This window comes from Cricetulus griseus, chromosome 6 (genome assembly GCF_003668045.3).
Source record: "Cricetulus griseus strain 17A/GY chromosome 6, alternate assembly CriGri-PICRH-1.0, whole genome shotgun sequence".
Lineage (NCBI taxonomy): Eukaryota > Metazoa > Chordata > Mammalia > Rodentia > Cricetidae > Cricetulus > Cricetulus griseus.
This window is the reverse complement of record NC_048599.1, coordinates 153,947,351-153,962,423: the sequence shown is the minus strand read 5'-3', so window position 1 is coordinate 153,962,423 and position 15,073 is coordinate 153,947,351. Positions and strand designations below refer to the sequence as shown.

At 49.6% G+C, this 15,073-nt stretch overlaps 1 protein-coding gene across 4 annotated transcripts in view; it reads right to left on the bottom strand.

Moving 5' to 3' along the window:
* Positions 1–2,627: 2,627 nt before the first annotated feature.
* Positions 2,628–15,073, bottom strand: part of Nosip (nitric oxide synthase interacting protein) — a 12,668-nt gene continuing 222 nt past the window's right edge. Inside the window, exons 2-10 of one of the 4 annotated variants that reach the window (XM_027420692.2) lie at positions 7,361–7,431; positions 6,866–6,971; positions 6,326–6,407; positions 5,041–5,200; positions 4,840–4,958; positions 4,549–4,736; positions 4,362–4,470; positions 3,869–3,963; positions 2,628–3,738 (exon numbers count right to left, since the gene is read on the bottom strand). In XM_027420692.2, coding sequence (XP_027276493.1) covers positions 3,892–3,963; positions 4,362–4,470; positions 4,549–4,736; positions 4,840–4,958; positions 5,041–5,200; positions 6,326–6,407; positions 6,866–6,971; positions 7,361–7,430 — 906 coding nt within the window. In that variant the 5' untranslated portion in view covers position 7,431 and the 3' untranslated portion in view covers positions 2,628–3,738; positions 3,869–3,891. Of the gene's footprint in view, positions 3,964–4,361; positions 4,471–4,548; positions 4,737–4,839; positions 4,959–5,040; positions 5,201–6,325; positions 6,408–6,865; positions 6,972–7,360; positions 7,432–13,048; positions 13,087–15,073 lie in introns of all 4 variants that reach the window. The other 3 variants (XM_027420693.2, XM_027420694.2, XM_027420691.2) reach the window with 3 other exon arrangements.

Here is a 15,073-nt window from a genome sequence, read left to right as displayed (position 1 = left end):
TTCCCAAAGGACCAGGGTTCAATTCCTGGCAACTACGGTTCCAGGTTCTCTCTCTCTCTCTCCTCTCTTTCTCTCTCTCTCTCTCTCTCTCTCTCTCTCTCTCTCTCTCTCTCACACACACACACACACACACACACACACACACACACACCAGATGTAGGCAAAACACCAATGTATATAACAAATAAAAGATTACTTCCTCCCAAAGGTCCCTCGCTTGTGTAAACAGAACTAGCCAGCGCATGGAGGAAGGCACTTGCTACTAATCCTGCTTACCTGAGGTTGAACCCAGAATCTTTTTTTTTTTTAACTTTTTTTTTGTTTTTTTTTTTTTTGAGACGGGGTTTTCACTGTGTGGTCCTGGCTCTCCTGGACCTCTATAGACCAGACTGGCCTCAAACTCAGAACCACCTGCCTCTGCTTCCTGAGTGCAGGGATGAAAAGACTTGGACCACCACCATGCAATGAGGTCCATGCCTGTGCTTTTCTTTTTCTTTTTTTTTCCCCGAGGCAGGGATTCTCTGTGTAGCTTTGTAGACCAGGCTGGTCTTGAACTCACAGAGAGCTGTCTGCCTCTGCCTCCAGAGTGCTGGGATTAAAGGCGTGTGCCACCACGACCGCCAGGCTACCAGTGCCTTCCTAAAAGACTCCAAACTGTAAAACTTCTACGGCACTCTCTGCAGAAAAAGTGGTGGCATCGCAAGTGCTTCAACATACAGTCCGAATTAAGGGACCTCGGAGACACCAAGTGCCTGGTAGAAATCTCATTGGCTTTGGCTCAGGCTATGTACTCCAGAGCACAATTACTTAGCAAGGAACTGGATGGCTTGATCGCCCCCTGGTGGCCAGTACTGGGATTGCGCCAGAAGAACTTAGGGATTGGGAAAGTCACATGCTCTTGGTCTGGGGGCTACTTCTCAGAGGGGTTCAACCTGTGGGGGGAAACAAAAGCCAGCTGGGCTTTTTGGAGCCCATTCCATCTGATGGGATGCCTTGCTCAGCCACGATGCAGGGAGGAGGGGCTTGGTCCCGTCTCAACTGAACTTCCCAGTCTGTGTGACTCCTGATGGGAGGCCTTACCCTTTCAGAGTAGATGGCGGGCGGGTTTGGGGAAGGGGGAAAGAGGGAGGAGGAGCTGTGGATGGTATGTAAAATGAATAATAAGAAAAAAAGAAAATCCAGCTGCCCGCAGGACATTTGTTCGCTTATGCAAAGTACAACTCAAAAGCAGTTTGTTTATTAAATGTTTTGTGCATGCGCAGAATCCCAGAATTCCTCTCTTTCCACCACTTGGATATCGGTGATCTAGGGGTTTTGTTGTTGTTGTACTTGTTAACTAGTTATCAAACAATGCAATGGGTTTATCACAGCATTGAGTAGGGGTTACCAGGGTTAGCACCCAGCTTCTCTACCCTCTAAGGATACCCCAGTTCCTCACTAGATTACTCCATCTTAGATAGACAGTAGTAGCTGTCTATTTTATTCTTCAGAAGTCTGTTTTCAGAAGAAAACTATTTTTCTTTCTATTTGTAAAATTACATGTACATGTCTGGCCCGTGTCTGCCCCACATGCATGCAGTAGCCTCTGGGAGCCACAAGTGGCTGTGGAGTGCCCTGGCCTTGTGGAGCCTCTGGAAGAGCAGCCAGTGCTCTTAACTGCAGAGACATTTCCCCAGCTCCCACATTCCTTCTCTCTAAGCTAATTGACTCCATGCAACTCAAACTGTACCAGCAGCTTTCTCCTAGATCTCAGTCCAGGCTTTTAAGGCCCTGTTGGACTTCATGGAGTGAACCCCATGCAAAACCCGTGGTTCAACTGGGTTCAGCTAGAATTTAGTGAACACGGTTGGGGTTGGGGTGTCCCCCTGCCCCGCTTTCTTCTGTCATCCCACCTCTCCCCCTCCCTTCTCAGCTGGTCTCGAATCTGAAGGAATCCTCTTGCTTCAGACTCTGGAATTCCGGGATGACAGGTGTGTATTGCCAGGCCTGGCTTGGATCTCCACTGGCATTTGGCAGTCACTCTTGGCGAGGCCTGACTCTGTCCCAAGCTAAAAGCAGCATATGGGAAACTCCCCAGTTGTTTTGCATTTTCCAAACTTCCCGAGTGTGCTCTTTCTGTTCACTTTAGGTTTGTCTCTATTGTATGTGTCCCCGTGTGAGAGCCAGAGGACAATGCTGGGTGTCTTCTTGAACGCCTGTCTACACTACTTGTTAAGAGGTCTCTCGCTGAACCTAGGACAGGATGGTGTGGCTGGCCAGCAAGCCCCGGGGATCTAAATTCAAGTCCTCAGGCCTCTGCACTCTGAACCATCTTCCTAGCTCCAGCCACTCTTCTCTATCCAGTCTGTCTTTGCTTTGTTTCTGGGAGTGCTGGAATTCAAATCCTGTTTTCAGACTTTCAATGGTGGTGGCATTCTGCCCTCTAGTGGTTACAATTGGACAGATTTACTAGTAGGCCAAGATGCCCTCCGAATTTTTGGGAGGTTGGTTGACAGCATCTATCACAATAATACACAAAGCAGTGAATTATGCACATAGAAAAGATCTGGGTGTCTGGATGCACGCTGGTAACGTGAGATGTTGGCAGTGAAAGGCAGGAGGATCAAGATTACAGGCACATACCACCATGCCAGGAATACATTTTATCTTTAAATATTGGCAACAGACTTCCAGGATGTGAAATTATAAAGCCACATACTAAAAAACATCTTTTACCACATTCATCACTGCACAGCCAAGGTCTTTGTTTTTTCCAGACAAGGTTTCTTTGTGTGGCCTTGGTTGTCCTTGAGCTAGCTCTGTAGACCAGGCATGCCTCTCAAGTGCTGAGATTAAAGGCATGAGCCAGTCTTATGTAGCACAGGCTAGGCTAAAATTTGGAGCAATCCTCCTGCTTCAGCGCCCCCCCCCCCAGTGTTGGGGTGAAAGCATGGGCTGACACACTTTCCTTGGGATGAGATACTTGGGGCTGCACATGGCTCAATGGTTAAGAGCACTCGCAGGTCCCAGCATCGAAACCAAACTGTTTAAAACTGCCAGTAACTTCAGCCCAGGGGGTCCTACAGGTCACTAGGCTTGTGTAGGCTTTGAACGCACACACACAAACCCTCCCCACAGACACACATCACCAACTTTTGCTTTTTAATTAAAAGACAGGAACTCTTGAACACTCGCCTGTGTGTGCCCTTCCCAATAAAAAATGGAAAGGAAGAAGGAAGCCTTAAGTTTTGTGTGGATCTGGAGGTACTCTGTATCACTTTTGAACAAGTTTAGGGGCTAGGGGAGGTGTAGGTAAGCTGGAAATACTCAGGGGACTTGGGGTTCTTTTTTTTTTGGTTTTCCAAGACAGGGTTTCAGTGTGTAGTTCCAGCTGTCCTGGAACTCTCTCTGGAGACCAGGCTGGCCTTGAATCAGAGATCCATCTGCCTCTGCCTCCCAAGTGCTAGAATTAAAGGCCTGTGCCGCCATCACCACCACCCATCTGGAAGTTGGGATTCTTGAGAGATGTTCTCTGGGGAAGGAGGTGAGGGCAGGACTGTATGTGCCAGTGTGCTGGGTCTGCAAGGGATCCCTAAGGGCACATGGTGGGCAGGTCCATGTCTAGGGGTCTCTTCAGGTAGCTGGCCTGGGGGGTGTGTTATGCCCTGAACCCCTGCACTTCCTGGGCAGAGTGCCCTCTCCCAGATCCTTACTGAGGCTGGAGGAAACTAGATTGCCAGGCTCCTGTCGCCAGGGTTCCTGCGTGGTAAAAAGTGACAGAGTCAGCTTCCAGGAGCCAAGGGCTCAGGCTGGGGTACCCTGTAATGCGATTACAACTCTTTCTGAAGCTCCTGCCCACAGGGAGGCTCCAGACACTCAGTCCACTCACAGGCAGGTTTATTAGGTTATGGCTCAGGCCTGCATCACTGGCCGGGACATTTCTGCCTGTAGCTTCACTCCTGAGCCCGCAAAACCTGTGCCACCCTAGAGAGGAAGGAAAAAAAGAGCAAGCTGGAGGAGCCTGATGGGCGGGGCCCCAGGAAACAGTAGTGGTTCTTATGTCCGGTAGGAAGACAGTAAGTCACAGGGCAGGGGACGGAGGGCCCGAGACACAGGAGAGACTGCACAGGTGGGGCTCTCTGACATAGCGGGAGGAGTCCCAGGATGGGAGACAGCACAGGAAAATGGGGTGGAGCAGGAGAAAGAAAACAGCAAGGGCTGCGGGGAACTAGGAGTGTGTGGAGGGGGGAGTCGTGTGGGGGTGGAGGGCCAGGTGCACTAGTGAGCAGGCTGCAGTGCAGGCTAGGGCAGGGGTGGGGAGGGCCGGGTGCACTAGCGAGCAGGCTGCAGTGCAGGCTAGGGCAGGGGTGCTGGTAACTCACCCGCTGCAGCACAATGATGTCCCGCTCTGTCAATGTGTCCCCATTCACAGGGTCTACCATGTCCTTCCGGATCAGTTTCTCCACGCACTCCAGAGTGACCACAGCCCCCCTGCAGTGGAGACGGCACAGAGATCAGCCCTGTGGCATCTCGGGGTTCCTCCAGCCTCTTCTCCCCAACCCTACTCACGAAGGCCGCAGCACTGCACATGGTGTGGCATTGCTCAGGCTGTCTCGGGTCACTGCACACACATAGCGCTCACTGCGTGTGATGAGCCCCACGCGGTCCACGGAATCGTCCAGCTGCGTAAAGCGTACTGGCGTCAGGTCTGACATGCGTAGCGGTTTCCCAGACATCGGGCAGGTGACGGTGCGGGACTACGGGCAGAGGCAGGGTCAGCAGGGGAGAGGGAAGGCCAGGGTCACCACGCAAAGGGCATAAGGGGCAGGAGGCTGGGGCACTGGGACACTGGGAGCTCACTGGTTTTTCCAGCTTGGTGGCCTTTGCCTCAGGTGTCAGTGAGGGGATCCAGAAGCTGGGCAGCGCTTTGTCCTTGTCCTTGCCAGGTGGACCTGAACTGGGCCCTGGCTGCTCACCATCTATAGGAGGGAAAAGCTGGGGTATACAATTCAGGAAACCCTCCTGAAGACCCCTGGCCAAGGGCAGGCGGTTCCCTGTCACCTGTGTTGGGTAGAGGGGCAGCCTTAGGCATGAAGGGGTTGAGGGGCCGGCTCACGATGGCTGCCTCCTTCTCCAGGAAGCCTCGAACTTGGTCCTGTGCTGCAGCTCTTTGAAGCTGTTTCTGCTCTTCCCTCCGGGCTCCTCTCTGCTTCTCATAGGCCTGGGGGAAGAGGTGCCTGGCTCAGCATCCACCAGTGGGTGGATGGCGCTGAGCTGCGCTGGCCACATTGGATGCTTTTGTGTGTACTGTCTAAGGTGGCCCTGGCATTTCTGCATCCTTGGTTTCTTACCCACATTGTGGGGCTCACAGTCCTCCTAATGAGAGGGCCTACTCAAGGTGAGACAGGGGTTCATGTAGCCCAGGCTAGCCCGGAATTAAGGGTGACCTTGAACTCCTGATCTTCCACCAATCAAGTCATGTATGTAGCACATCAGGTCATGCCTGTTGGGGGTGGGGCCTAGGGCTTCATGCACACTAAGCAAGCACTCTACAAACAGTCACAACGCCAGTCACACGGAAATGTTTCTAAAGTGCTTAGAATCTGATAGGCACACACGGAGCGCTCAAAGCAGGCCACATGGAAGTCCGTAAGCAGAACAGTATGCTTCGCCCTGTGTGACCAGAACAGGTGAGGTGTCAACAGTAACCATGAAGGCCTCCAGCAGGGGCACCATGACGAAGGAGAGCCTGGCCAGCCACTGGGCATGGGGAGGACATGGAGGCTGGGGAGTGGGTGCTGAGCACACTGAGGCCAGAAGTGGCAAGCAGGGTAGCACGGCAAACGCTTGGTCTGTGAGGCCCTGGGTTCCATCCCTAGCCCTAAACAAAACCAAAACAAACCCTCAGTGTGTCCTGAGTACCAGAGAGCCAGGCTGTGAAGGAAGGGGGCAGACAGTGAGAAATAAAGGACACCTCCTAGATACCCAGGACACCTGCCCCTGGAGGGACAGGGCTGGGAGACAGTAAGCACCTAGAAAAGTCTTATCTGTGTCTCTCACTTGCTCTGTGGTGCCCTCTGATGTCACGAGAAGGCTGAGGCCCATGGAAGGTGTCCATTACAACACAGGCCTCTGCCAAGTGCCTGGCACTAGGAGAGCAGAGGAAGGTGCCCCTGCAGGCTGTGGTCCACGACAAACACAGTAGAGGCTGTGGGGGGGACATGGGGGTCATCACAGGGTCCTAGAGCAGGATGAGCAGGGTGGACCCCAGAGGCCAGCATCATTGAAGGCCTCTGGACTAGAAAGGGTTGCACTGAGCTCTTCCCTTCTCCTCAGCTCCCATCACCTTCATCTGCCGGGCAATCTCTTTCTTCTGGTGCAGGATGTACTCCAGGATGGCCTCCCGTTCATACAGGTAGCCGTCTGGGCTGCAGAGAGGGGATGAGGGAAGCGTGGGCCAGAGCTTCATCGCATCCACCCACTTGTCTGTCCCCACCCTGGGTGCCACCAAACACCTTAGGAGATATCTTCCACAGTATTCACTTCAGCCCATTTCTTCTCATTTCATTTTGGGACATGGTGTTCTGCAGCTCAGGTTAGCTTCAGATTGCTCTGTAGCTGAGGTTTGCCCTGAAATCCTGACCCTCCCTCCTGTCTGCACTGTCTGAGCGCTGGGTAACAGGTGTGCATCACACTTGGTTCTCTGTGGTGCTGGGAATGAACCCAGAGCGTGCTGCAGGCTAGCCTAGCCCCAGCTGTTAACCACGCACTCTCTCCACCTATGGTGGAGAAGTGGCTGCCTGTCTCTGGAGAGCTGCACTCTGAAAGGTTGAGTGACTGCTAAACCCACACACACCAGCTGCCCTGCTGCCCCATCCCCACTCACGTCACCACAGGGTCATGACAGGGCTGCAGTGAGAGACAGCAGCAGTCAAAGTCCTTCACAGCATCCCGGCTCAGTCGAATGTTCTGGGTGCCATACCCTGAGGCAGCTGGGGACAGAGAAAGGTGGTGATGGGTGGGGACATGCCTTTTACCAAATGCCCAAGGAAATGTGGGGGTTGAGTGGAACCTGAGAAAGACATGGCTAGGTCGGCCTTATTCCCCCACAGCAGGGTGAAAAGGCTCATGGCTGGTTCCCATCTCCTGGGTTGGGAACCACTGTGGCTCTCAGTGGCCCTTTCTGCAAAGGTGGTATCTGGGAATGGCTGGGAGGAGAGGGAACTAAGATAGGATGAGGCGCAAGGGCCACCCTGCCTATGGTCACCCTCCTTAGTACACAGGGGCAACGACAGACCGGCCATTCACAGCAGAGTATGGAAACAGCCAGGAACCACACAGGGGGAGACCAGAGGGGAGAGTGAGGTCCCCAAGATGGTACCTGTGTCTTTCTTCTTTTCGTGGTAGGTATAGACAGCTCCTGCAGTGCAGTTCTTACCATGCCGTGTCATCCTGTAGAAGAAAGGGGCAGTGGCAGGGCTGGGGTGACCCCAGGACACTGGAAAGGAGAATGGGGACAACAGTAGCCGGCCCCAGAAGCCTGTTCAACCAGCCTAAGTCACAGCCTTCACCCACAGCAGCGTACATGTGTCTGATGCAGGGAGGAGGGAAAACCAGGCAGTACCAGGCCACTTCCTTTTATTTTTGAGACAGAATCTCACTGTACATCGGGCTGGCTTCAAACTCCATCTGCCTTTGCTTCCTGAGTGCTAGGATTAAAGGCGAGCACTGAGAAGCCCTATCTTAAAAAACAAAACAGAAAACGATACACTTCTGATACAACTGAAACTTTGACTTTTTTTTGTTGGGGGGGGGTTGTTTGTTGTTGTTTTTTGGTTTTTCCAGACAGTGTTTCAATCTATTGACCAGGCTGGCCTCAAACTTACAGACATCCGCCTGTCTCTGCCTCCAAAGTGCTGGTATTAAAAGTGTGCACTACTGCCTGGCGTTGGTGGCGCACGCTTTTAATCCCAGCACTCGGGAGGCAGAGGTAGGAGGATCTCTGTGAGTTTGAGACCAGCCTGGTCTACAAGAGCTAGTTCCAGGACAGCCTCCAAAGCCACAGAGAAACCCTGCCTCAAAAACAAAACAAAACAAAACAAAAAAAAGTGTGCACTACCACAGACTGGCACAACTCTGACTTTAAAAAAATGCTTTATGTGTATATGTTTGCCTGTTCGTATGGAGACCAGAAGAGGGCAACAGATCCTCCGGAGCTGGAGTTACAGGTGGTTGTGAGCTGCAGTGTGGGTGCTGGGAATGAACCCAAGTATTCTCTAATAGCTGCAATCATTACTAACCACTGAGCCCTCTCTCCATCCTGGATATTTTAAAATAACATCATTCTACTATCTTTGGAAATGAAATATGGAAGGAGAGAGCCAATGCTACAAAGTTGTCTGACCCTACATGTGCGCTGTAGGGTGCAAACCTGCACACACCATTTCTGAAAACAGTCAATTCCTCTGTCAGCCCAGCAGGCATGTCCTCACTTTGTACTGTGGCTGGACAGTGGTGGCACACACCTTTAATATCAGCACTCAGGAGACAGGCTGGTCTACAGAACTAGATCCAGGACAGCCAGGGCTACACAGAGAAACACTGTCTCAGAAAAAAAAAAGCAAAAACAAAACAAAACCAATTTATTTTCTCCTCCTTTTCACTCTGTAGATCAGGCTGCCCTCAAACTCAGAGACCTGCCTGTCTATGCCTCCCGAGCACTGGGATTAAAGGCTTGAGCTACCATGTCTAGCTTTTTTTTTTTTTTTTTTGTGGTTTTTTGAGACAGGGTTTCTCTGTGGCTTTGGAGACTGACCTACTAGCTTTTGTAGATCAGGCTGGTTTCGAACTCACAGACATCCACCCGCTTCTGCCTCCTGAGTGCTGGGATTAAAGGCGTGCGCCACCACCGCCCGGCTCCATGTCTATCTTTTTAATAAATTTTTTAAAAGATAAAATCTTTTTATTAAAGATTTATTTTTAATGTATGTGAGTGATTTACCTATATATATGTCTGTGCACCACAGGTGTGCCTGATACCTCTGGAACTAGAGTTAACAAGTTTTTCCTCATACCTTCACCATAGGGTTTCCTGTGACTGTCACCAAGAAAGGCCCAGATGAGCCAGCCTCCAGCTGAGAAATGCTGTCCCTATAGAGACAGTCCAACCAATGAAAGACTACAGCTCCACATGGGCCTGCATGGTGGGTTCAAGACCAGCTGGGCTACAGCTTTGCCTGCATGTATGTTTGTGATGTGTGCCCCAGGAAGCCAGAAGGGGGGTGGTCAAACCCCAGCCATGTGGGAATTCCCCTGCCGGGAACTGACCTGGATTCTCTGAAAAGAACCAGCACTGAGCCGGCTCTTCAACCCTGTACTTGTTGCTTTTTCAGAGGACCTGGATTCAGTTCCCAGCACAAACATGGTTTCACAGCCATCTATAACTCTAATTCCATAGGATCCAATGACCTCTTCTGACCTCCAGAGACATCAAGCACACATATCCTTGCCAGCAAAACACTCATACCCATAACATAAATCTTTACCTAGTTTTTGGGCAGTCATGGCAACACAGTGAAACTGTCTCAAAACACACATGTGGCATGGAGTTGACTCAAGGAATAGAGGGCTGACCACAAAACTAACACTGAGTTCCAGTCCAGGGACCCATATGGTGGAAGGAGAGAACAGATTCTTTTTTTTCCTTTAGTTGTGGAGGGTTGAGACAGGGTTTCTCTGTGTAGCCTGGGCTGCCCTAGAACTTGCTGTGTAGACCAGGCTGACCTTGACAGCAAATATTCCCTGCTGCCTCCCGAGCGCTGCTATTAGAGGTGAGTGCCACCACCCCTGGCTGAGAACAGATTCATTAAAGTTGTCCTCTGACCACTTGGATATAACCTCATGACCTAGATGGCATGCACCCGTCACACACAAGAACCAAATAAATAAATAAATAAATAGATCCAGAATCAACAACAAATCCCTAAAACAACAACAGGAGCTGGGGATGGAAACAGAAGGTGTAAGAGAGATGAATTCCAAACTTTTTTCCCTTGAGACAAGGTCTCACTATGTAGCCCTGGCTGTCCTGGGACTCACTGTTAGGCCAGGCTGGCCTTGACCTCAGAGATCCCTGCCTCCGCCTTCTGAGTGCTGCGATTAGAGGCGTGTGCCATTATGTGTGGCCTAATTCTGAAATTCTGAGCATTGTTGTTCCCTGATGTCACAACAATATGCAAAAAGTCTCCTGGAGGCAAAGGTGGGGGCTGTGGAGAGTGGGTGTCATGGCTACACAGACAAGTGACAGTTACAAGCAAGAAACTAGCCTGGCAAACAGGTCTGGGTGACTTACGTATGTGCCTGTGTGTGAATGTGTGAATAAAGATGCCCAAACAGGCCAGAAGAGGGTGATCCCTCAGAAAAGAGCCCTACAGTTACTGGCTACTGTGAACTGCCTGACTTGGGTGCTGGGAACCCAATGAGGGTTGCCTGGAAGGGCAGAAGTGCTCTTAACCCATGAGCCACCTATCCAGGTCCAATGCATGCCTTTAGTTTGATGCCATTCTACCTGGGATCTACCACATTTCCATTGCTCTAGAAAGGTGTCTTGAATCTCTGCATTCTGTGTGTTCCAAGGGCAAGCTCAGTCAAGAGTATGCAAGCATAGGCCATGGGGTGGTTCAATGAATAAAAGTGCTTTATGAATAACCCAATGACCTGAATTTCTTCCCAAGATCCCACAGTGGAAGCAGAGAAAAGACTCCCAAAACCTCTGGCTGCACTTCATGCAAACACACACACACATACACACACACACACACACACACACACACACACACACACACACACACACACACACACTGCTCGCCCAGAAGCAGGCACGCACATACTCAAGTGCATACACATAAATAATAAAGAATGTTAGAACAACTACAAGGCCAGCCTAGGCTAAAGAGGACAGCTTAGGCAATCGGGAAGATGTTATGAGTCTAGGGCTGGAGAGGTGGCTCACAGAGGTTAAGAGCACTGACTGCTCTTCCAGAGGACCGGAGTTCAATTCCCAGCAACCACATGTTGGCTCACAACCATCTGTAATGGGGTCTTGTGCCCTCTTCTGATGTGCAAGCATGTATGCAGATAACTGTATACATAATAAATAAATAAAATCTTAAAAAAGAAAAAAAGAATGTTAGTCCATAGTTCTAGGACAGTCTCCAAAGCTACACAGAGAAACCCTGTCTTGAAAAACAAAACAAAAGAATGTTAGTCCAAAGCCAGATGGCGGGGGTGGTGGCACATGCCTTTAATCCCAGTACTTGGGAGGCAGAGGCAGGCAGATCTCTGAGTTCGAGATCAGCCTGGTCTACAAGAGCTAGTTCCAGAACAGTCTCCAAAGCCACAGAGAAAGCCTGTCTCAATGCCCCCCCCACATCCCCGGGGGGTGGGGTGGGGTGGGGAAGAATGTTAGTCCAGCAAGCATGAAGGCCTACATTCCGTCCACTGCAAACAAACAGGCCTGTCTATGAAGAAGAGCCATCCTGCCCTTGGTATATACCTGCCAGGCCTCCTCTTATCTCCCAGCCCCCAATTGTCAGCACCTGCTGCCTCCTCTCACTCACTCCCACTTCCCAGTCCCCTGGGATTCTGCTCCCTGTTGACCTTATGGGCAAATTCCTGCTTTATTCTTAGTCGCCAACTGCCTTGACCCTGAATAGTATTTGGCACTGGCTGGCTGGCATTTCTTGGCCATGGGCAGAGGATTCTGCTAGGTTGGTGAAACACTTCCTCTTTAAATGGGAAGAATAGCTATAAAGGGGGGCATCTCTTCTAAAGATTTTAGTTTTGTTTCTGTATATGTCTGTGTATGTCTGTGCCACACATTTTCAGGTGCCCAGGGTCTAGAAGAGGGTGTCAGATCCCCTGGAGCTGAAGTTACAGCTGCCTGACATGGGGGAAGGGAGCACTGGGAACCAAATCTTGGCCCTCTTACTGCTGAGCCGTCTCTCCAGGACCAAGGAGCATTTTTCTTTTCTTTTGTTTTTTTGAGATAAGGTTTCTCTGTGTAGCCCCAGCTTTCCTGGAACTCACTCTGTAGACCAGGCTGGTCTCAAAGATCTCCCTGCCTCTGGCTCCTTCGAGTGCTGGGATTAAAGGTGTGTGTTACCACCACACAGCTAAAAACTTATTTTAATGTTAAAAAATTTAACCTTTATTTTTATTTTATTTTTTGGAGGCATGAATGTGTACCGCTAGTGTGTGTCTGGTGTCTTTGGAGGCCAAAAGAGGGTATCTGATCCCCTGGGATTGGAATTACAGCAAGCTGCTATGTGGATACTGGGTATCAAAACCTGGGTTCTCTGCAACAAATACCCTTAAAGCTGAGACATCTCTCCAGCCTCCAGAAGTGTAAAAGTTAAAAAAAAAAAAAAACCAGTCAGGTGTCAGTGGCACACACCTTTAATCTCAGCACTTGGGAGGCAGAGGCAGGCAGATCTCTGTGAGTTTGAGGCCAACCTGGTCTTCAGAGAGAGTTCCAGGACAACCAGCAGGGCTGTCACACAGAGAAACCCTGTCTCAAAATACCAGCCAAACCAACAAACAAAACACCAAAAGAAAAACAAGTAACAAAAAGCCAAACCAAAAAACCAAACCAAAACAAAAAACCAAACCAAAACAAAAAAACTGGCCAGGCAGTGAGATGGCTCAAGGGGAAAAGGTATTTGCCGAGACCCCAACAATCTGAGTTCAGCCTGTGAGATCCTCGCTGTAGAATGATCTCTGTGTACACTGTGAAGATGCATCTTTGCCAAGGCCCCTTCTGATCTGTTTAATAAAGAGCTGAATTGTCAATAGCTAAGCAGGAAGAGGGTAGGTGGGACTTCCAGGCAGAGAGGAGAGAGAACCCAGGGGACAAAGAGAAGAAACAGGAGGTACAAGATGGAAGTAAAAAGCCAGACTCCAAAGCTACACAGAGAAACCCTGTCTTGAAAAACAAAAAACAAAAACATCAACATAGTCCCTGACCCACAGATTTTACTCCCAATGAATATGGAAACAAACCCACACTAACCTTGTATACAAATGTTACAGCAGCAGCACCTGGAACAGCTAAAAAGTAGAAACAATTCTAAAGGTCCATCAACTGATGAAGAAATAAAATGTGGTGTATCTCATACAACATAATACTATTCATCCACAAACAGGGTATCAAGATATAACAAGGGACCAGAAACAACGTGCTGAATGAGAGAAGCCAGCGACAAAAGCCCACATGCTGTATGATTGCATTTAGAAGAAATGTGCAGATTAGGCAAATTCATAGGAGTTTAGAGGCTGCCAAGGACTGGGGGTGGTAAAACAGAAGAAGGGGCAAAGAATGTGGGGCAGGATTTCTTTGGGGAGGTATTACATACATCCTAAAATTGTTTTGAGACAGGATCTCATTTAGCCCAGCTTGGCCTCTGGTTCTCTATGCAGCCTGAGGTGACCTTGAACTTCTGATTCTGCTGCCTCCACCACAGAGTGGTTATGCCTCTGTGGCAGGTTCCTGCCTGGCCTCCTTGGAGGCCAGAAGAGGGAATTAGATCCCCTGGAACTGGAGGGATTACAGGTGTGTGCTACCACGCCCAGAGAGCATGCTCTAAAATTGTTAGTGGTGATGTCTGTACAACTCTGTGAACATACTACAAACCACTAAATTGTTTGCTTTAAGTGGGCAAAGTATATATTATGTGAAATTATATTCCAATAGAGCTCACTGAAAATGAGAACATGAACTAGGAGTGGTGACTGGATGCTTGTAATTTCAGTACAGGGCTACCCCATCTCAAAAAGAAACAACAAACAAATTAAGAGGCAGAAGAGACGGTGCAGTGGCTAAGAGCACTGGCTGTTCTTCCAAAGGACCTGGGTTCGATACCTAACACACACATGGAAGCTCACAATTAACTCCAGTGGCCCTCTTCTGACTCTGTAGGCACTGTATTTAAGTGGTATACAATCATACATACATGAAGGCAAAACACTCATTCAAGCTGAGCAGTGGTGGCTCACACCTTTAATCCCTGCACTCAGAGGCAGTGGCTGGTGGATCTTGTGAGTTCTAGGCCAGCCTGGTCTACAGAGCAAATTCCAGGACAGCCAAGGATACACAGAGAAACCCTGTCTTGAAAAACAAACAAACGACCCCCCCCAACTCATTCACATAAAATAAAAATAAACAAATAATTCTTGTTTTCTTTTTGGACAGGGTCTCACTCTGTAGTTCTTGTTGTCTTGGAACATCATATGTAGGTCAGGCTGGCTTCAATCTCTGAGAGATCCACTTACTTCTGCCTCCCTAGTGCTGAGACTAAAGATGTGTCCATGCCCATTTTAAATGAATCTTAATCTCCCCACAAAAACATAGAGTCAAATGTGATGCCACATGCAACCCTGTCTCCAAAAAAAAAAAAAAAAAAAAAAAAAAAATCCGCTAGGTAGCCCACGACTTAAATTCCAGAACTTGGGAGGCAGAGGCAGAGGCAGGCGGATCTCTATGAGTTCGAGGCCAGCTTGGTCTACAAGGCGTGTTCCAGAGCAGCCAGGAACTGGCTACGTTGTTACACAAGGTTGTTACACAAGACTGTCTCGAAAAACAAAAAATAGTAAAAATTAAAAACAAACGGAAATAAGTGGCTAGGGTGGTTGTGCACACCTTTAATCTCAACACTCGGGGTGGCAGAGGCAGGGGGATATCTGAGTTTGAGGCCAGCTTTGTCTACAGAGTGAGTTCTGGGACAGCCAGGGCTATGAAGTGAGACTCTGTCTCAAGTAAAAGAATTCACTTGCTTCAAGGATCCTCCAGGGGCCTAATACACGACTGCTTATCGCCCTCCTCACCAAGGGAAAACTGAAGCGGATTGAGGAATCCTGTTTCAACTCTCACTAATCCAGGGAGTCCCATGTTCATCCCTGCTCTGGGACCGATCGCTTTTCCACTGTGGAACTACATTTTCTAAGAGCGGCCAGGATGAGGGCGACACGTTGCAGGGCATGCTGGGAGATGTAGTTCAGCTTCCAACTCAGGGAGTCCAGAACGCTCTATTAATGATTG